Source organism: Rhineura floridana, chromosome 5 (assembly GCF_030035675.1).
Source record: "Rhineura floridana isolate rRhiFlo1 chromosome 5, rRhiFlo1.hap2, whole genome shotgun sequence".
In the NCBI taxonomy this organism is placed as follows: Eukaryota; Metazoa; Chordata; class Lepidosauria; order Squamata; family Rhineuridae; genus Rhineura; species Rhineura floridana.
The window spans coordinates 98,556,170-98,579,997 of record NC_084484.1 but is presented as its reverse complement, the minus strand read 5'-3'; the positions used below and the strand labels follow the sequence as shown (position 1 = coordinate 98,579,997).

The window sequence follows — 23,828 nt, the reverse complement described above, 5'->3', positions numbered from 1 at the left end:
ATGCACGTGAACATCTAAGCATGAGGCCTACTCCTAATTCCTCAATTTAGGAGAATTCTCAGGGGAAAATCTTGTCTAGACAGATCCAAAGAGAGCATAGAGTCCTTACCTCGAGCCATTAACTTGATTTGGATTGCATTCCATCTTGATGGTGACTCTGGTTGGAGGCTGTGATAACCAATCCTGCTGAGGTACGCGTGGACTCATCTTTGATGTTTGCCCATATTCACTGGAAGAAGAGGCTGTCATCTCTGTTTTAGAAAGGTGGGAAGTTCCGTAGGCACACTCAAATAAAGACTGATCTTCACTCACAACTGATAATGCTTCCTGAAATCCAGAGAAGAGAAAGCAACAAAATGACAAAGAGAGACAAGCTATGCAGATTCTACAGAATGTATTATTTATTAAGGTTTTGATCCACAGTTTAAAAACAAAGTTCTAAAATTGTACAGAGGCTTTTCTCCTCAATAGTGGCAACATGAGCTAAAGCTTTTTAGTGGTATGTGTGGTATAACACCTCACTGGAGACCTGTCTTGGATATGATGGTTTTCTTTTTCTAAAATATAATTAAGAAATTACTTTGATAAATGATAGGAAATGTAACTTTCATTCTTCTTAGAAGAATAAGATTTTTTTTCCTGGGCAGTAGAGAAAGGAAGAGATGAAAACTTTTTTAACTGCTGCTTCAGGGACACTACTGGTACCTTGTTATAAACTATGTCAATAGAAACCCCAGGGCCCACCTACAACTTAAGCACATTTATAGAAAGATATTATACTGTGATGTTGTTGTTGTTATTATGTGCCTACAACTTATGGAGACCCTATCAATCAGCGACCTCCAACAGCATCTGTCATGAACCACCCTGTTCAGATCTTGTTAGTTCAGGTCTGTGGCTTCTTTTATGGAATCAATCCATCTCTTGTTTGGCCTTCCTCTTTTTCTACTCCCTTCTGTTTTTCCCAGCATTATCGTCTTTTCGAGTGAATCATGTCTTCTCATGATGTGTCCAGAGTATGATAACCTCAGTTTCATCATTTTAGCTTCTAGTGACAGTTCTGGTTTAACTTGTTCTAACACCCAATTATTTGTCTTTTTCGCAGTCCATGGTATGTGCAAAGCTCTCCAACACCACATTTCAAATGAGCTGATTTTTCTTTTATCCACTTTTTTCACTGTTCAACTTTCACATCCAGACATAGAGATTGGGAATACCATGGTCTGAATTATCCTGACTTTAGTGTTCAGTGATATATCTTTTTATATGCATATATTGTGCATATCCTTTGCATATATTGTGATAGACTGAATGTGACATAAATATGTTAAATGAGACAAATGTAAAGAATTTCAGGTTTTGTAATGACAAATGTTAGTTACAACATACTCTACATGGCTCTTAATGGTTTAGAAATTCTCTGCTCACTCTCTAACAAAAGAAAAAAGAAAACTCTACACACTTTCAAAATTGTTAAACAGCATCCCACCAATAAACAAACAAAAAGGTTGCAGAGACAAAAGGTATGCAAATTAAGTACTGCAAATTGTTCTGAATTACACAATTGATTGTGTAATTGAAGGGTCCGGGTCCCCTTGTTCTAGACTTTAGAGTGTGTTTAGGGGACATTCTAAATCCTTTCATTGAAGGTGTTAAAATTAGTAAATTAAACAGCAGCAGATGCTGGAGATGTGCCTTTCCAATATGAAAAATGTATAAGTTCAATTCTTTTTCTGTGGAACAGTCACAAAATGAATGGCTGCTGTGTGCTCTTTTTGTTGCCCTTCACATACATTTTTAAAGCACAAAGTCATTCTATGTTGAAAGCCCTTCACTGATGAGTAATGCCAGACCTCATGCAAACTGAAGAATGCAAAGTTTCCCTATTGCTGCAGGTGCATATGTGGACAAGTCCTCCAAATGTAAAAATGAAACTATCCAAACTGAATGATATTCTACCTGATGTTTTATTTATTTATACCACTTGATTGCAAAAAAAAGAATTTCTAAGCAGGTTACAAAAGACATTAAGATTATTAATACAACAGTTAAAAACAAGAAATTAAAACATTTTAAAGCTAATTAAAAACAGCAACAGACAAGAAAAAATTGAAACACATCAGCATCTAGCCATCTAGATAGGCTTGCCTAAACAAAAACATTTTAAGCTGGTACCGAAAAGAATACAGTGAAGGCGCTTGCCTGATGTCAATAGGCACGGAGTTCCAAAGTGTTGGTGCTGCCACACCAAAAGAACAATTGCAGTTGAGGGGCGAAATAAGACACTGACACATCAGCTTGGGTTAACCAAGGGCCACTTTATTAAATTACAGCAGACAAACCCAATTTTAAAGTGACCTGCTGAGGGAAAATCTAGGTGCGGGACTATCTATAAGCAAGTAGCTTGCCATACAGCTCTTGGGTGACCAGCCCCTGCTAGGGCAAGGGCAAGCCCATCTGCTTACCCCTTACCCCGGCCACACCTTGTACGTGAGTAGGGGGGCCTTCCCACGTCATCCCCACCCGGGGTTGAATAACCCTTGGGTAGATGAGACAAGCTGGCCCCAGAGGCAGCCCATATCCTGTCCTGAAGCTGCAAAGTCTTGCCAGACAGGCCTCCGGAACCGCCAATCACCTCCAAAGGTGCCTAAGGGGGCCACCTAGCTGTCCTTAATTATTTCCCTTCCTGCACCTTCCCGCCACAAAAAGGGGACAAATCTCTATTTAGTCCCCTTTTACCCCACTGCCTGATGTCAATAGGCACGGAGTTCCAAAGAGTTGGTGCTGCCACACCAAAAGAACAATTTCTTACAAATTTGGCACAGATATTATGTAGCACCGGTAACAGTGCCTATTCTGCAGATCAAAGCCCTCCAGTGGGCACATATAGGATAAGGCGGTCCTGCAAGTAAACTGGTCCCAAGCTTCAACATGGCTCAGTAGCAAATCGGCAACCAGTGCAGAATCCTGAGCAGAAATGTTATATGCTACAGGGTCTCACTCCTGCCCGCAGTTGGGCTGCAGCTTTCTGCACTAACTGCAGTTTCCTAGTCAAGTGCAAGGGAAGCCCCACATAGACTGCATTGCAATAATCTAGTCTGGAAGTCACCTATGCTTGAACTACTATGGTCAGGGTCTTCCCAGTCCTAGCTGTTTTCTAAACGCAGCTGATAAAAGGCACTTCTAGCCACTGAGACTACCTGAGCCTCCAGTGACAGAGCTGGATCCAGAAGCACCCTCAGACTGCGTACCTGCTTCTTCAGGGGAAGCACAACCCCATCCAGTACAGGCAATTGACCAATTTCTTGGACACGGGAACCATTCGCTCACATTGCCTCCGTTTTGCCAGGATTCAAGCTCAGCTTATTCTCCTTCATCCATCCCACCTCTGTATCCAGGCACTGGTCCAGGGCGCGCACAGGCTCTCCTGATTCAGATGTTATGGAGTAGTAGAGCTGAGTGTCATCAACACACTGATGACACCTTGTCCCAAAACTCCTAATGATGCTACCAATGGCTTCATATTGATATTAAATAGCATTGGGGACAAGATGGTACCCTGGGCACCCCACAGAACAACTGCCAGAAGGCTGAAAAGTAATCATCCAATGTTACTGTCTGGATTCAGTCATGCAGTTAGGACTGGAACCACTATAGCACAGTGCCCCCAATTCCCATTCCTGGAACTGGTCCAGGAGGATACTGTGGTCAGTGGTATCAAAAGCCACAGAAAGATCGAGAAGCAGCAGCAAGGTTGCACACCTCCTGTCCCACTCTGTATAAGTGTCATCCATCAGAGCAACCAGTCCCATGGCCAGGCCTGAACCCAGATTGGAATAGGTCAAGATAATCCATGTAATCCAAGAATGCTTGCAACTGTCCCATAACTACTGTCTCTACCACCTTCCCCCCAAAAGAGGTATTTGTGACCGGTTGATTGTTATTCCAATCCAAGAGGTCCAGGGATGGTTTCTTTAGGAGTAGTCTCATTACCATCTCTTTCAAGTCAGCATAGACCACCCCCTCACTCAATGAAGCTTTAACCACAAATTGCACCCAACTAGTCAAACCCTCTCTGCTAAATGTAATAAGCCAGGAGGGACAGGGGTCAGAAGAGCACATGATTGGAAGTATAGCCACCAACACCTTGTCCACATCAGCTGATTGCCTGAACTGAAACTGATCCCACAACACATAATTAACTCCAGCATTGGGTACTTCATCTGAAACTGCAACAATAGCAGAGTCAAGATCACTTCAAAGTCCAATAACTTTATCATCAAAGTGTATAGGCAGTTGGTCACAGTGGGTCCTCAAATGCTCCAGAGACCCCTCCCCCACAGTGGGAGTCAGTAACCTCCAGTCCCTTCAAAATAACTCAGCTGGCCAGCTACTGGAGGATGCAATGCAATCTGCGAAATGAATCTTCTTTGCAGCCTGCACTATCACATGATAGGTGGGACTGTGTTCACTAACCAGTGTTGGGTCGGCTTTGGAGCAAGACTTATGCTGCTTGCACTCTAGTCTTCGTCTGGCTTGCTTTATAGCTCGAAGCTCCCCAAATACCAAGGAACCCTTTGTCTCCATAATACCAGAGAGGACTGTGATGCCTCTGTATTGTGATAACTGTAAATATGGTAAGTGCGGGTTTATTAAAGTATACATGGTAAGTGGATTGAGTGAGAGGGGGGAGTACATGGGCTAGAATGTTGGAGAATGCTGTATGATGATTGGCTGAGTGTTTGAGTGGCTGAAGGTATAAATGAGAGGATGACAGTTGAGAGGGTGTGGTCGGTTGGTTGTGGAGTTTGGGTTTTGGAGTTGGTTGGGGGTTGGATTATATTTGGCTGGTATTGAGGCAGATTATATATGACTGGAAACATAAAGAATGACACTATATGAAACCATATGCTTGTTAAATATACCTAAAGTAATCTTGTTATTTCCTGGTGTTTATAAATAAATATATTATTGGTTTACCAAAAGCCTGATCCTTGGCTGGGACTTTCACAGACCAGAAGGGTGGGCAGGGTAATTACCAAGGCGGAGAAACAGTATCAAATGGTGGCAGCGGTGAAGAGATAGTGTATCATCAAGTATCCAGGGCAACTCAGGGCTGTATGCTTTATTGGCACAAAGATACAGGGGAGTTGTGGCCTGCAAGTACACCCAGACACAAAGTAACAATAAGCCAGAAGGGGACTAAAGCAAAGTCCCAAGGTCACATTGTGAAACAGGGAGTGCCTGGTGGTGCTGCCTAGCAGTGGGATCTTGTGAGATCTATGCTAGAGCCGGTGAGAGAACAAATAAAACCCAGGATCCTGACTGGAGGGACCTAACAGGTGGTGGTCTGAGGTGGGATCCTCACAAGGACGCTCGAGAGCAAACATGTCAACTACCCATTGAAGACCAGGGCTTTGACAGAATCATCAGCCTTCTCAGCTGGAAAATCCCACAGAGCATTCAGAAACACAATGGGTTCCATCAGCCTCTGAGGGTGGGCCATTCAAATGGGCCCACCAGCCTTAGAGGGGGGAATTGCCGCAACAAGTAGGTAGGTACAAATATTTACTTGAATAGAAACAAATTATTTCTATGGCTTCTGCTTTACCAGAATTAAGCCTGTGGACATTTCAAACTATGCATTAATTATCTTAGGCTGCAGTCCTTTACACACCTACCTGGGAGTAAGTCTCATTGAACTCAGTGGGACTTCTTCAACTCAATGGGACTTACTTCTGAGTAGATATGCATACAATTATTGCTTTAAGTTCTAGCAAGGGAGACTCTCATACTTGATAGTATACTTGAGCTCTTCCCCCATTTGTCCTCTATCTTCAAAATAGCAACAACAGAATGGTCTGCAATTGGGGATGAGGGACAAATTTGATTCAGTTCTCATTTAAAGGCAAATCTATCATATTCACACTTTCTGAACCTATCCGTGAACCAAAACACAGCTATTCTTGGAAAGTCACATTAAATCCAATGTATTCTAGCCATTGCAGGTTTTACATTTGGATTACAGATGAGGAAAATGTGAAAAATTAAATTAAATGCAAGCATTGCTTGTACAAATAAGCAGTATGTGTACTGATGGTATAGGTAAAAAATGCAAGCACCTGTGTAAGGAGGTGCAATGCATATTTGAGATGTATTCTATCTCTGTGAAATGGATTCATCAAATTAGAAAAAAGTGCCATGTATTATATTCATGACAGAGCACTTAAACAGCAAAAACATTTGGCATGAAAAGAAAGATGGATGTTGCCTTCAGCTCCCTACACATGAATTTTATTGCCAGTTTGGAAAATATGACTCACCTACTTAATATTTTAACTTAGAAATCTGATTAGCTCACTGACAAGAGAAACTTAATTTGGGAGCATAAGCATCCCTTCAGTATAAAACTCCCAATGAGAAGCATACAGAATGCACCAGGCCACTACTGGAATTAGGAGGTCTGCACATGCCTGCCAAGTTATCTGAGCATCTTGTACCCCAGTAAGAAAGAGGACTGGATGGGAATGTGGTAGACACACACAGATATCCCAGTATCTGTAATGGCTCATTGTGTTGTATGCATGCATACTGAATATGAAGGGAAAGGCAGGATTCTATGGAGCCCATTGGAGATCCCTCAGTGTATCGACCCTATGTCTGAAATAGGACAGATTGTATATTTGTGCCATGCTAGGTTTCCTATTTCTGTAATATTAATAGTAAGTTCATATCAAATATTTATGAACAATACTATCCAAATTTACTATTTTACTGCCCTACTGTGACTCCTCAAATCAAAGATTCAAACGTTGGCTGTTTTATGGTTGATCTATGTGTTCCAAAAAAGCATGTCACACATGCTACCTAGATTGTACTACTCCAGATTGCAGGTTTCAAATCATTACTGAATGACTGTACCATACAAAAAAACCCACCTTGTATGGAATGCTAATTTGTCAACATTTTCAAACTGTTAGGTACCATTCAAATGTATGATCTTTCTATCTGCATCGTGAAGTGGGATAATCTTAAAGGAGGAGTATCGTATGCTTTTTTCTGAATATTTAGATCATATATTGGCAATCATTGCTGATAGATACCGGCTATAGCAGTCAAAAGTTTATAGGAGCAGCATAACAAAATATAGACACCTGTTTTCCCTCACAGCTTGAAACACAGTAGTAAGGTAGCAAGAATTAATGGCTAATCATTGTTATACCATATCAAGCAGTTTTCTGCCACTTTTAACATGCATCTAAAGGAAAATAGTCCACTCTGATCATTTTCTATTCTTAATAATAATAGAGGAAAAGTAAGAAAGGAAGGTCAAAGAAAAGTTTGTATAAAATCATGGAGGTCAGGGCACTGCGGATTTTTCTGCAGGCTACTCCATTAAGAAGTGTTGTGCATGAAAACATACATTTGGGAAGTGTGCAAGCAGTTGCTCTTTTATTGCTTCCCCAAACAATTCAATTTCCTACAAATGAGTCCCATATCTTTTGCAGCACAGCCAACTGCCCAGAAAAACAGCAGGAAAACAAACTGTGAACTCCAAACAACCCACTTCCACAGAACAATGTACCATACCAAGAAGAAAGAGCCTGCTGTTTTGGTTTTGCCAAGAGACTTGAAGAAAAAAGGAAGGAGAAACCTTAAAAGTAAAATGGGAAGAGTTGTGTAATTGTAAATATGCAGCAGGCATCTTGCCAGTGATTTCAAATGCTCTGAGGTTTCAAAATTACCCAGAAAGTCAACTGAAGTGCACTAGGGCTTTTGCACTTCCACGAACACCTTAGCACCAGAACAGAGTAAGACCTTCTGGGTGCTAAACAGCTTCTGCTTAATGGTATGGATGCAGTTTGAACAGTAAATATTTAAATACACAACTGAGGGTGCTTACAGATAGGTGTTTATCTACAGTTGATATTCCTTCTGCATGCAAGTTCTTTGCAGCATCCACATGATGTTGGCATCAAAATGCCCACCCTTATCCCCCCCCCGCTTTTAATTCAGATTCACCCTTTCCACAGAAAATCCAGCCTATTGCCAATGATTCATTTATGATATCTGAATACCAGTTCTATTCCAACTTTCAAACAGGGGTGCATTTTAGCCCCCACCTTATTTAACTTGTACATCAACTCTCTGGTCAAAAGCCTAGTGGTGATAAACTCTCATCCCCCTAATTTGGCGAATAGAGTGCTGTCTATCCTTATGCAGACAATGCAGTGCTTTTGTCACTAACAAGTGTTGGTCTCTGGCGGCTGCTAAGAGCTCTAGAGTCCTACTGTAAAAATGAAATGCTGGAAATCAATTATGCCAAATCCAAGGTTCTAGTTTTCACTCAGAAAAGGATCAAACATCATTGGCAAATAAATGAACATCCAATTGAACAGGTTTCAGCTTATAGATACTTGGGAATAATCTTCCACTCCGGTACCTGGAAAACTCAAATAAATAATGTCATTGCAAATTCCCTGAGGAGTGCAAAGGCACCCCTTGCCTTTTTTCACACCAAAGGAGAACAATATATCCCCTCGGCCATACAGGTGTTCACTGCGAAGGTTATAGCTCAAATGCTATATGGATCATAGCTATGTGCTTATGGCAATTATGCCCCATTGGAAACTTTACAAACTAAATTTCTGAGAAGCATCCTGGGTGTCCCTAGTTGTGTTCCCAATGTACTCTTACGTTTAGAGGCAGGGCAAGTTCTTATTAAATCCCGTGCATGGAGGTATATGCTAAACTTTTGGTTGAAGATGATATTCTTCCCCTTAGGACTGGCCCCCCTGTCGGAACTTCCCAGGAGGATCGCTCCGCTTGTGCTTGCCTCTAGGACGAGCTCTCGTCTCAGAGGAAGCTTTTTCAGTTTTTAAAACCAGTCAGAAGGTTTTTTTTGACTGGGAAAATTTTCTCTCAGGCAAGGGAGAAACGTAGAGATTATCCACAGAAGTTCCGTGGTGTTTGTTGGGGGCTGGAATTCATCAGGATCGTCTATGAATGAAGGTCTAGCCAGCAAGCGTCGGACGGAGCTAGGGATTACAACAAGCTCAAACTGATTAAGCGAGACCCTTTTTTTCTTCAAAGAAAAACGTTCTAACAGGCAAGCATTCTTCTGTCTATTATTATCTAGCTTAAATCGTTATAGCAAAAGAGATTTGTCAAGGAATTAGCAACAAGAATTCCTGCGTGAGTTATAACTTTCTCTTCTACACTTGGAACTAGGAGGAAGAAAATCGAAAAAACCTATCTTTGTTTTTATTGCAAAAAGCTGGCATGGAATTGGGCATTATAAAGATATAAACGGATGAGGGGCATCTGATTTGAAGAGAGAAAATTTGATTTATTTGATATTTGAATTTTATATGTCTGGGACTATTTTTTCTGGTCTACTTCTTTTTAACGAATCTGCTTATTCTTTATGCCACTAATTATTTGGATGCTGTGAACTAAATTTGTTTTGCACTTTTGGACACATAAGAGATAAGGCAGTTTGTGCTGTCTAGAGGACTGATGTCATCAGGTTTGGAAGATTAACTCCTTTGTGACTGGAAAAAGAAATAAACTGTTCTTTGCTTGGGAATAGTGGCTATAACTGGAAATTGAAGGTGTTTTGTTCTTTGGGTTTTAAGAATGACAATCAAGAAGGTGGCTGAGACCCTGGATGTACAGGAAGGGATTTCCTCTCTAGATATGTTTCAGAAAATAATGAATGAGATTAAGCTAATCAAACAAGAGATGAGACAGAGCAGACAAGAGATGAAAATTGAATTTGGCAGAATGAGACAGGAGCTGACAGAAATAGAGGATTCTACGAGAATGGAGGTAGATGGGACCAAAGATATAACTGGACAAATAAAAGGAGATGAAAGAAAAATTAAAGGGAAGGTTCAAGCCCTGGAGATTGGAATAGATTTATTAAATATGGACTTGGAAAAAGATTTGGATTTTATGGCTGTGATGGATCCTGGAGACAAATATTACTGTTTGGAACTCAGCGCTGTCCCTGAAGGAATTGGTGAAGAGATTGGAGATAAAGATATCATCGGTTCGAAAAAATTCCTGGACTGGAAGGATTTGATGGAACTTGAAATGGAGAAAGTTTACAGAATTAATTCCAGATTTGTGACAATGGAAAAACTTTCAAGAGATGTGCAAGTGCATTCTGTAAAAAAGAGGAACAGAGATGCGGCTTTGCAACAATATCTCAGTGATACGTTCGGAATTGATGGCAAGGAAATATTTATGATGAAGGAAATTCCTATCAGACTCTTATTATATGACTACGACAGCAAGATTATTGGGTGCGCAAAGATGGAAGATGGAATCAACATGGATAATGGAAGAAGAGCTATTGAAATTACTGGATTTAGTAGACTTGAAGAGATGGATTAATTGACATGCCTATTTGGAGAAAAATTGATGGATATATATCTCAAGGATTGGAAGCTTCTCTTTGACTTTTTGTTGAAAGAATAAAATGATATGATGTTAATGTGATTTGATACCAATTAAGATAACCACTGGAGGAAGGTGATTTTATAATCTATTAAGAGACAGGTTTGTTATATATTATAGACTTATAGCTGATCTATGATAAATCGGAAGTCAATAGTTTTTATTGTATTAGTTATTAATTTGTTCTTTTTCTTTTTCTTTTGTTTTGTTTTTGAAAATTTGAATAAAAATTAATGTTAAAAAAAAAAAGGACTGGCCCCCCTGTCGCTAAAAGATGCCTTTCAGTCAAAATGGAAATGGGCAGTGAGTGCTAAAATACAAGAGCTGGGCTTCTCGACTAATGCTATTTTAGATCTAGGCTACACCAAGGCTAAAGTAGCCATTTCTCAACGAATTTGTGATATTGAATTCCAAAACAACTTAAGGCTGGCCGCAACATATCCAAACTTTAGGGTCAATGAGAGGGTTTTTTTGCCTGCCAATTACTTGGCAGACCTGACCATCCCCAAATTTAGAAAAGCATTTACGCTGGCCAGATTTAATGTGCTACCCTCTGCATTGTTGGAAGGAAGATTCAAGAGGCTCCCCTATGGCGAGTGGACATGCCCTTGTGAAGTGGGGGAGGTGGAGACAGTGGGCCATGTTCTGTTGTATTGCTCCTTCTATCGGGATTTACAACACATTTTTATCACCCCAATCCTACAAAAAATGCCCAGGGGCTCTGATGCAAGTTATGTTCAATATCTGCTGGCAGACCAGTATCCACAGGTTACATCCAAGGTGGCCAGTTTTTGTGCTGCCTCCATTGTATGTAGGAGGAGGTTACTGTGTTCATTTTAATGTTGTTTTATGCTTTTATATACTGATATTTGTGATGTAGTTTTAAATTTGTTATTTGCCCCTTCTGGTATAATATAATACTGATGTAATATTACTTTATATTTGCTGGTCTACGACCGAAATAAAATTCATTCATTCATTCAGATATCTGAAAACCCCATTTGCAGTATTAAGTCCTTTTCTGGGAAACACCCTATTGTACAGTGCCAGTTTATGTCACAGAGCATCACTTCATGCAAGTGAGTTTAACTAAACATTAGGAGCGGTGGACTGTGAATTTTGAAGTGAAATATAATAATAATAATAATAAATAAATAAATAAATAATAAAATTTAATTTGTGTGTCGCCTATCTGGCCAATGGCCAATATATGCTTTTTAGCTGTAAGCTCTTTGAAGGTAGTACACTTGGAAAACTGAGTCCAAGAACTGGTTCACATGGTGTCTTACTGTGAGATTGGTGCTACTTGCATCCCTGTTTAATCTGCATGGTTTAATTTGCATGACATTACAGGCAATCAGCTACTATCACACAGTTTTCCCGTATCAAACCAGTCCAATTTTAATGTGAAAAGGAAAGGAAAAACCATCTCAGGTTCACTGCGCTCCTCTGTGTAGGCACTTTGCCTCAATGTTTTTTTAGTGGGAGGGCTCTCTTATGCCCCATCACCAGATCCCTCTCTCCCGCCCACAAAAGCTGCCTTTCACTCATTCCCCCCTCTATTCAGTTTCATACAGTTCCGTATCAATTGCACCCCCAAGCTCTCCTGGCTTCAGAGAGAGGCATGCAATTGACAAGAAACAATGAAACTGACCAAAAAACCCCTCCCCTTCTCCATTCGCAATATTGGTACTCTGGAGGGAGTAAGCATGTAAAATTGGGGGCGGGGCCACAAGGAAACAGCAATACTAAACGTTTCCAGAGGAACACCTACTTGTGTGAAAGGAAAATAGCGGATGTGAAGGTAGGAAGTGTGAACCTTGCAAATCTATCGCGATGGCAAAAGCTGCATCTTTACTGCGGAGCTCCCATGTGAATGTGCCCCAGGACACTTCAACCATCAATTGTCTTCACAGTGCAAATCTTCATACTATTTAAATCAGTGGGCCTCATTCATTTCCATGTGACTTAAGGCACTCTTTATTTTGCACCCAAGGGATATATAATACAGATTACTATAATAAGCAATGCCCCAAAATCTACACTGAAAAACAAATAAACTTTTAATTTTGATCCACGCATAAACACATAACCAGGACCTCACATTTACTAAAGAGATTTCAGCCAATGTATTCTAACTTCCTACTAGGTTTGAATTTCATCCATATTGTAAAATTAAGTGAGCTTAACAAATTATGATTTAGTGTGATCTGTGAACAAGCAGCATGCTCATGCATGCTGTTGAAAAGTTCCCGCCATGCTCTTCTCCCACTCCTACTGTTGCTGTGTCATGGAGAAAACAAGGCCTGTCTTGTCATTTATTGATTTATTAAATGTATATACCAGCCATCATCAAGAGACCCCAGGTGGTTTACAGCATAAAAAATAACAAACAATATATGCTATTACTTAACATAATAGCTACACCACACAAAAATTAAAGCAAGTATAAGAAATATATCATAAAATGCAAAATTTAGATACAACTGTAGAACATAGTACATATATGATAGCAACAACTTAAGAAATAAAGGAGGGAAAACCAGGAGCAGGGTACATAAAATATAAAAACAATGTACAAGTTCATAATCCATTCTCTATACAAAAGTAGTGCTTAATTCCTCGCTCTCCCCTCCCCACAGAAAACGACACATTCTCCCAGCTCTCATCTGGGAGCTCTCACCTGGTTATCTCACCAAACAAACCACAAATTATAACCAAGGTTTGTTCTTGGCTTACCATTTGTGGTTTGTTTTGGGGAAACAAACCTAGCCAGACTCTAGCTTGGTTTGTTTGTGGCACAGCAGAAGCAGGGGAAGAGCACCCCAAAAACATTTGAGCAACATGCACAAACACACTGCTCATTCACATTAAACCATGGTTTGTTTAAAGCTGTGCTTTCATGTGATATATGAAGAGGGCCAATAAGTTGGATATCTGCCAGTTTTGCTTTTGTTCAGATGTTCATTGAAAATAATATTTAGCTTTGCACTCCTGACTGTGATACTTTGCTCTGAATTGCTATTTAGGAAAATAAAAACGAGCCCTGTTAGGTCACACTAAGGGTCCATTTAATCTAACATCCTGCTTCTAGTCAGCCAGATGTATTTGGGAAGTCTACAAGCCGCATGTGAAGGAAACAGTGTGCACTCCCTAACAATTTATATTCAGTGGCATGTCACCTCTAAACACAGCAGTCAAATTTAGCTAACGTGGATAATGTCTACTGATGAAACTATCCTCTGTTATCTTGTCTAATCCACTCTTAATGCCACGAAGCGAAGAACTTCTTTTGCATGTCCTCTATCTACTGCATCAATAGGGTGACCCAAGTTCTAATGATATAGGGGGAAGGGTAATTTTTTTAATCAACTTTTTCTGCACTATTCACATTTTTATAAACGAGTAATATACCCCCACCTCTTTTTCCTAAACTAAAAAGGCCCCAGAAGGTTAAAGCTTTCCTCACAGGAAAGATGTTCCAACCCTTTGATAATTGTGGTTGCCCTTTTACATGTCTAAATTACAGATGTTTTCAGTATCCTAAATAATTAGCCGCCATTAACAAACTTAGCTACCACAGTGCTCACCCGGGCTTCAGATCTGTTATGAATAAGTCCTCCCTCCCACAGCTCTTCTGTAAATAGTCCCCTCCCCAAATGGCTTATCTCTAAAAAAAACATCCGTGGAGGTTTTCGTACATTTATTTGTGTGATGTGTTTTGTTCTGCCACCCTCATGCCACTTCCAGATTGTCTCTCTTTTGCCGGTGGGATTCAACTGCACACCAGCAAATTCAGGTTGTACAATTAACGTGAATTTGGTGCCCACTTGCATAAAAAATCAGTTTTTTTCTCTAAAGAAAATGACAGGGAAATGCACTGGAAAATGTGGGATAACAATTGCTTCCCACAATATTATATAACCTCCCTGCAAACAAATCAGAAAGAATGTTCAATAAATAGTGGATCTCATATAACTTCCCCACAAACCTTGTGCAAACAAATCAGGATGAATGCTCAAAAAACAGATTGCTCTGCACTCAAATTACTTTTTGGTAAAGCCAACCTTTTTGCACTGACATCTTACAACTTCCTGCATGAGAAGTACATAAAAAATCTGTCTCTGAATCAGACTGAAGTCTGTCTAACGCAGCATTTTATTTCTTGGGTTGAGAAACCCAAGGCATACTTATTAATATGCAATTGTACAAGCCATTTAAACTGGGATGACTGGATTTAAAGACACCTAATCCAAATAAAATCAAAGCATTGGGACAAAAAGCATGAAAAACCAGGATTCCAGATTTACCTAGTTTGTGGAGCAGAATGTAACCATTTGGCTTTTAAATAAAGCTTGTCAGAGTTGTTAGCATTATAAATTCTAAATACAATAAACTTCTTAAAAGCTCTAATTAGTGGCAGTAAAGACTATTTAGCTGCTTTTTAAAAATTTGATGTGTTTGCAAATATTGTTCCAATCAGAATTCAACTCTCCCAGGTATAACACTTTAGGAATAACTGTTATACTGTTCTCTGTACATCTCTTCTCTATCAACTGAATTCTGATACTGAAAACATATATTTGGTTCCCACAACACACTTGAACACAGTAAACCATATTATGTGTCGGCCCCCGGAGGGCAGCTCAGAGCCATTTTGCTTCAGTTCTCCCTGTTTTTGTTTTGTTTTTGCTTCCATGCCATGCTGAGCTAATCCAAGTGTGTTGTCTGAACCCAGGCTTCTGGTTAAGCTCTCTCCTCACTAATCAGCAATTCTCAAGAATAGCAATCAAAATAGAAAACAGAACACAGTCAGTAAAATCTCTAAATTAAATGCCATCAAATGCTTGGATAAGTTAGAGTTTAATTGGCATCTAAATGATAGTGTATGTCTCACAAATGTGCCTTAGGAGGGAATTCCATAAATGAGTTCCACTACAAAAAAGGCCCCACCCTTGGTAGCAATCCGTCTCATTATCTCCAGAGGTTGGGTTACCTAGAGCAAATCCTCAGCAAAAGAGTTAGAAGCAGTCAGGTTTGTATGGGAGCAGCTGGTTCTTTACTTCTTAATACTATTAAAATAGTCTGTTTTATGATAATTACTTCCTCAAACTATTTAGTCCTCCCCATGCTTGTTCCAGACGATGCTATGCAAATTGTATGCTTAACTGGGCACAGTGAGGGGAAAGCTCCAATATGGCAGGAGGACTGGCATACTGGCCTGCTTCATACATAATGCTAAATCAAACAATTATGCACATTTAGAAAAAGGCTCCTACCCTGGTCCTGCTGTACTACTGGGAGCTAAGTCAAGGTTTGGCTTAGCATTACATCCAAGCTTGGGCTCACAATTTTTCTTACTCCAAACAAATCACAAGTGGTAAGCCAAGAACAAACCTTGGTTACAGCTTATGGTCTGAAGTGAAACAAACTACTAGTCCGGGTTTGGAAGTAGCACAAAGCCAAACCATGGCTTAGCTCCTGGTGGCAGCTGGATTGGGGAAGAAGCAAAGCAGCTGCAAGTTTGTAATTGTGCACCTGCACACTTGCTCGTTCATACTTGCTCATGGTTTGACTAAGGGATATGTGACACTGTGTTGGGGTGTGTGCGTGTTTGTGTGTGTGAGAGTGAATGAGTGACTGAATGGGACTTATTGTTTCACAACTTGCCTAGAGCAGCCTTTCCCAACCAGTGTGCCTCCAGATGTTGTTGGATCACAACTCCCATCAGCCTCAGCCAGCATTGCCAATGGTCAGGAAAGATGGGAATTGTGGTCCAACAACATCTGGAGGCACACTGGTTGGGAAAGGCTGGCCTAGAGGGTAGATTTCCATTAACGGGGAAGCAATACTCCCAGGCATTTTAGCATGTGTTTTTAAATTTGTATATTTGTTTTTAATGTTTTTAATTGTTGTAAACTGCCCAGAGAGCTTCTGCTATGGGGCAGTATACAAATGCAATAAATAAATAAATAAATAAATACAACAGGTGAGCACTATCCTTTAACAGGAATAAACATCCAGGATTCAATTTGAGATCGGACAGAATTATTTTGAATGTCATGGCTCCATCCATCTCTCCTGGTACAAGGCAATAATAAAGAACAAGCTCTCCTAACTTGTGGAAAGGCCTCTGAACTTGTGCAAAGTGCAACTATTGAATAATCATAGCTAGCCCTTTCACATGTGGAATTAACATGCAGGGCTTCAATTAAGGGAACAATTTTGGCAGATTTGAGCCTTGAATACTATTTTAGAAATTATAACAATCTTTCAATTGATTGTTGTGGCCTAGGAACTTTTGTTTGCCTTGTGTTCACAATAATTTATGGACCAAATGATCACAGGCATGGCCTAGAACTCTCCACTTATTACCCTTTTCCTCCTAACGTTTGTCCTTGTGAGATCCAGAACCCTTTAAAGTCAATGGAAAAGTTTCTTACAGAAACAAATATAGTTGCTAACTAGAGGTCACGGCAGGAAGTTCTGTGTAAACATACTTGCTAGCCTGTTGATTGGTATTATTAATATTTTGTTTTCTGTTTTGGAATTTACAGAAGTTGCATGGAAGTTACAGAGCAGGCAGGATCTTAGCCAAGTTGAGTTATTTTGGTTATATCAGAATTCCCAAAATAAACTTAGTTCCAGATAAGGTTATGTGTTTAAAGAAGTGTTTTCGGTGATGGCATGGGCTGTTTGACAGTGAAACAGATTACCTTGTAAGGTGGTGGACTCTCCTTTGTTTGAGGTTTTTAAGCAGATGCTAGATGGCCACATTTCAGGGCGGCAGTAGGAGTAGATTTCCTGCATCAGCAAGGTCTTGGACTAGAGCCAGTGTGGTGTAGTGGTTAAGGTGTTGGACTACGACCTGGGAGACCAGGGTTCGAATCCCCACATAGCTATGAAGTTCACTGGGTGACCTTGGGCCAGTCACTGCCTCCCAGCCTCATGAAAACCCTATTCATAGGGTCGCCATAAGTCGGAATTGACTTGAGGGCAGTACACAGGACTAGGTGACCTCTTAAGTCCCTTCCAACTCTGTAATTCTTTTTCATTTGCTGTAACAGATTATTCTTAACTAAAGCTTCCCCTGTTATTATTCTAGATGATTCACTGACTATTTTCACACAAATGTGTGAAATTATTTAATTCTGTGATATCAGGGCAATGTTTTCCCTCACCATTGAACTCATAAAATTATGTAAATATATATATGATTAGTGTGGATCCTTTGACTCCTCTAGGACTGCATAGCTAAATATTTTGTGGTTATTGCTATAAATGCCTGTGTTCAAGATCTGATATCCGCATATCATTGTGAGGCTGACACTTTAAGCACATTAACAGTGGAATCCTAGACTTGTCTACTCAGAAGTAAGTTGTATTGTGTTCAGTGGCGCTTACTTCTAGGTAAAAGGGTACAGGATTGCAGCCTAAGTACCATTAAAAGTATGAGAAACTGCACTAGGATAATTCTATGTAAAATGTCTAGGCTGAGGATATACAATAGCAATCAACAATCCTGTTACTTTTGAGTGAAGCTTCTGGTGCCTTGTTCTCAATCTGAACAGTCCTTTTTTCCCCTACACAGACTGTATGTACAAGTCAGAAGTAATAAAGAGGAAATCTATAGAATCACTGGTTTTGGGATTATGGTGCTTCACTTCCAGAAATTCCACCTATTTTTAAAAAATCATAAAATATGTCTGATTTAAAACATATTGAATAAGGTGCGTGTAGAACAAAACACTAGAAGCTTTTTTAAAAAAAGTTCACATATCTTCTTCCTGAGACTGTTTCTGCACTTCAAAGTGACCTGCATTGTTTGGTAGATAATAATCCATAACATTTGTATAGTGTTTTATATAGTTCTAATCCTTACGACTAACCTGTGAGTATTATTATCTCCCATATTCTGGATGGGTGGCTAAAGGGTGGGAAGACTGAAGCTGAGGGACAGTGGCTTGCCTAAGGCCACCCAGTGAGTTCATAGCAAAGGGGGGATGTGATCCACGGATTTCCTGATTCACAGTTCACTTTCTCAGCCAGTACGCTACAACAGTTCTCTAATACAGCAGCCATTAATTTGAGCAAAGCAACAGCAAATGTGAATGGATTGCATTCTGACCATGTGCAGGTTGGGTGATACTTGTTTCAGCCACACATACACACCCACAATTTTTTAATCTATTTTACTCATTACTTTGATGGTCAATATTCAGACTTGTATATTACATATGTAGAGAAAACAAAAACCCATCCAGATTGAAAATAAAGCTTCAGAAGTGGATGTTCAAAATAACGCAAAGGCCATTTTACTTCTTTAGCACGTGATTCTTCTTCCAAGTATTGCTCCTGCACAAATATTGCACCTTTTAATGACACTTGCATAGGAGTGACACTTGGGCATCTTTTAATTTCCATATTTTATACAACTGCTTCTGGCCCAAACAACTTTTAACCAAACTTGTCATGCTTTCCATTTTTCAAAAACTGATAGTTCAATTTTTTTGTGAGCTATCAGGGCAAATGATTTGTGCAAAACTCATAAATCTGTAATCTGTTTTGAAAAGTACTGACATCTGAAAAGAAGTCTCAAGATGAATCTGCTCAAATCTGTGTTCTTAATGAAGAGGGCTAATTCAAAGCCTTGCAATTGTTTCAGTTGTTTATGAATCTCAACCTTCATAATGCTATGTGCTGTATCCTAAAGATGTTCTTTGCCGATATGACACACATGTTGTATTGTTTCATGGCACACAAGCATTAAATATCCCAGAGGTAATCCACCCTTTTTTTAACGGCTGATGACAGGTCCAATGCCTGAGCAAAATCAGTTGAAGGAAAGGGAAGTCTTATCGGAAACGAGATTAATCTTGTAATGAGTGTTCAGTCCTGATAACCCATCTGTGCAGAGAACTGCTTTAACTGGAGTGTAATTAACCTTCACCTGACAAGTTCTGTCCAACTGTTATAAACAACATTAAAGGCAACCCCCGCTTCTGTGTAGAATGCACGGTCACATTTCAATACCATGACTACTATTGTGTGCAACAGGTTACTAATGTTAAGTCCCAGGGAAAAATGTTAAACGATACTGGGAATGTTTTCTGCATTATGGCTTGGATCCAACTGAGTTTTGTATACCCACTGAGTACACCCACTTAAATTAATAGACCCAAGTTAATCATGCCCATTAATTTCAATGGGTCTGCTCTAGATATGGTTCACATTAGATACAACCCAATATTTTTAAAAATCAGTGGGGTGATACAGTTTGGCATATTTTGGTCATGAAAATATCACCAGTTTAAAGTGGATCAAGGTTTGTTGACTTTCCTGGAATATACTGAGGTTCCCAACATGGTCTATTAAAGCCCAGTGCATACTTCCTGATGTACATGTATTGACAGTTATCCCCATTTTGACATAACTCTGATATCTATATTTTGCTATCTAAATAAATGCATCTTCATGATTTGATCTTAAACTAGAGGATTTTAATTAATTTTCTCCTATCTTATTTATTTATTATGAGATTTCTGTATCACCCTTCACCAAAAATGATCACAGGGTTTTTTTACAAAAAATAATAATATATTTTAAACAAAAGCATTAAAATAATTCTCATAAATTATATTTATAGCATAATTAAAAACACATTTAAAGTGACTTAACCCATCAGCCATTAAATGTGTTATATTTCTAACTTCAAAATAAAAGGGTTTTTTTTAATAATCTTTAAATAAAAGTTTAAAGTGAATAATCACTTTCTAATATTTCTATTTCTCTGTAACATCTGAATTGGGAGAGGTCATGCAGGACCTGGACCGCTGTCTGGATTTGGTGGTGGGCTTAATGAGGGCCAATAAACTGACTCTGAATCCTAGCAAGACGGAGACACTGTGGGTTGGTGGTTTCCAAGTTTGGATAATTGGTCAGTTGCCTACTTTGGATGGGGTCATACTCCCTCTGAAAGAGCCGGTCTGTAGTCTGGGGGTGCTCCTGGATCCATCTTGGTTGCTAGAGGCCCAGGTGACCTCAGTGGCTAGGAGTGCCTTTTACCAGCTTTGGCTGGTAAGACAGCTGTGGCTGTTTCTGAACCGGAATGCACTGGTTACCTCTGGGCTGGTTTACTGTGATGTGTTTTATGTGGGGCTGCTCCTGAGGGTGGTCCAGAAGCTGCAGCTGGTGCAAAATGCGGCGGTGAGACTGCTCACTGGGGTAAGATACTGCAAACATGTCACCCCACTGCTGAATGAATTGCACTGGCTATCTAAAGTTCAAGATTCTGGTTTTGGTGTACAAAGCCCTATACAGCTTGGAACCAAGAAACCTGAAAGATTGTCTTACCCTTTATATGCCAGTCGATCAATGTGCTCTGCAGGTGAGGGCCTCCTGCAGATACCATCTTATCAGGAGATCCGTTCCGCACAATATAGGAAGCGGACTTTTGGTGTTGTGGCTCCCACCCTTTGGAATTCCCTCCCCTTAAATATTAGACAGGCACCATCTCTGTTATCTTTTTGGTGCCTAACAAAAACCTTCCTTTTTCAACATGCCTTTTAAGTAGAGACCATATTCCAGTCTGTGTTGGAATTGCTTTTTAATACATTTTTAAAGCTTTTTTAAAAAAGATGTTTTTAAAGCTTTTGTTTAAAAAAATGATGTTTTTAAGGATGTTTTGTTTAAATATATTGTAAAGTCTGTTTTTATGATGTTTTAGAGTGTTTTTAGTGCTTTTGTTTGCCGCCCTGGGCTTCTACTGGGAGGAAGGGTGGGTTATAAATAAATAAATAAATAAATAAGATCGTAACTTGGCAATGATTATATCCTTGTCAAAAACCAAATTTAAACACAATCAGACTGGTATTTCTTGCTGTATAGCACACTGACTCAACACATATTATACATAAAGCAGATATGAACAGATTTAATAAATATTGCACTTCACAGAATCAGGGTTTATTGCTTTCTTCCCAAATTTAAATGTTTTTCTCATTACTCTCTCTCAGACAAAATAAAATTCAGTGGGTTGTATCAAATGTTAGCCCAATTCAAAGTAAACCCATTAAAACTGATGGGCCTAAGGTAGTCATATTCATTAATTTCTACACTGAGTAAAACTAACAATGGATATAACTCAACTTCTCTAATACTAATACTGAATTATAGAAGCAAAAAAGCATTTTATAAACATAATATAAATGCATGTAAAATCAATAAAAGAACTATCACTGGACAATATTCTAGGTTCTAAGATTGTGGAAGTCTCTCCCCCCAGAAATACATGTGGCTCCATCTTCAGAAACTTTTAAAACCTTTTTATTTTGGTTTGCCTTTAGTTAATTGTTACTTCTTTTCATTAATTGCTTTTAATTAATTGCCATATTGCATTAATTACTGTTGTTCAATATTTAGGGGGTGTAACAGTTTTTAACTGGATACTTTTATATTTTTGTTTCATGGTATTTAATTATTATTATTGTACACCACCTTGGATGGGCAACTGTTCTCTAAAAGCTGGCTATAAATCAGTTAAAATGGTTTGTTGTGCTGTTGTTTTTGCTAGAAATCAATAAAAAGTTTCAATTTTATGTACCAAATCTTAAAAAATGACATTTTTGAACTAATGGAACAGGCTTTCATAACACCATAATCGTAATTATGCTAAAAAATAAGTCCTATTAAAGTCACTGAGCCTTACTCCCTGGTAAGTGAGGCTAGGATTGCTGCCTGACATATTAGTGGAGAGGAAGTTCCAATTGAAAGAACTTCCTGTATTGGTACTCCCTGATCTGGTGAGCTATCAGAATAGGAAACAAAGGCAGGAAGTATCTGTCTACAGGCTCATTATCACTGTAAATGCTGTGGCAGCATATTTACTGTTTATTGCAGTAATAAACATATTTTGTTTTTGTTTTTAAAAATCTCAAGAATGGCAAATTCCTATGAAGAACAGTACCTTGTTTACTATTAACCTTTATAGCATTGTTCATGTGGCATTGCCACAGCATCGTTTGCTTTCTGACTAATAATAAAAAGGATGAGATGTTTTCATTCAGCATTCCACTGACTGCATTATTTACAATGTGACTCAAGTATCATTGTTGTCCGCTCTTTCACCCTTCCTCCTTCCTGTCCTCAATTTAAGCGCTGTATTTAGATGCTAAATTTTCATATTACTTTCTGTACTCTAACACTCCCAGTGGTCATAATAGTTCTGGGAGTGTTGGAGTGTGGTTGTACATTACATTACTTGAAAAGCAGCAAAACCGAACAATCAAAGCCAGAAGGAGAATATAAACAAATACACAGGAAAGGAGGGGCTGCTTGTTACTTTTCTCCTTAGAATCCTGCCCACATATGTAGAAATGTGTGTTTGTGTGCCCATGCAAAGTAGGGTTGTGCCTGCTGGCCTCTCTGGAAGCTCCATGTATTAATCGGAATCAGTGTATAGAACCTATGCGTGAACAAACTATGAATGCAGTCAGAGTCTCTACAAAATGCACGAGCTCTGATCACAGAAACCCTCTGTTCAAACAGCATCCAGAGGGATAGTTGTATTAGTCTGTTTTGCAGCAAAAACAACAAACACTGATGAAGCGTACTTTAGTTCACAAATATTTACACCATTATTAAATGCACTAGAAGACTTGTTGTTTATGCTTGTTGTAGCCCAGTTCTGAGAAATAACTGATTCCAAGGCCTTGTACTTAAATGGTGAAAACTAATCTGGATAACGTAATGTCTCATGTTGTGCACACATCTATACATAGAACTAAACTGCTTGCTCCCAAATCCTTGATAGTAGCATCCCCTATCCTTTTTAATAGTATAAAATATGAAATGGACAAATTACTCAGGGCACTCTAGAAAACTGGCTAGGATTGGAAATGCATCTCCCAGCGCAAAAACTATAGCAGGGGTATACAACTTTTTGAGGCTTATGGGCACATTTGCAAAACACAAAAACTATCATGGGCACCGAAGCCATGCACGCACACTCACTCTCCCCTGCCTGCAATTTGACTTGGGAAAAAAAGTACTTTTGTTTTTTTCAAGCCTAATGAGGGGACTGATTTTCCTGGAGGGTGCAACTGAGACTTAACCTTCTCTCCCAACTGCAGTCTCCAAGAAGATCATGTCTCCTCCCAACTGTTTGAAGGAAGCCTTCTATTAGAATCAATAGAAGGTTTTTCCAAGCTTAATTGCAATGGGGAGGGGTGATGTCAGAGGATTTGTAGATAGGGGGAAGGGTTACCTCTTCAGTTGCAACTCCCCCGTTACAATTTGATTCCAAATATGCTTTCTAGTATATCTAATGAAATACTTATTTGAAGCCTAATTGTGGCATTTTTGCA

At 39.3% G+C, this 23,828-nt stretch overlaps 1 protein-coding gene across 4 annotated transcripts in view; it reads right to left on the bottom strand.

The window, feature by feature from the left end:
• ERG (ETS transcription factor ERG) overlaps positions 1-23,828 on the bottom strand; it is a 118,624-nt gene that overhangs the window by 36,931 nt on the left and 57,865 nt on the right. For all 4 annotated transcript variants that reach the window (XM_061627670.1, XM_061627671.1, XM_061627668.1 and 1 more), the window contains exon 2: positions 110-327. In XM_061627670.1, the coding sequence (XP_061483654.1) occupies positions 110-249 (140 nt within the window). In that variant the 5' untranslated portion in view covers positions 250-327. The remainder of the gene's footprint in view (positions 1-109; positions 328-23,828) is intronic.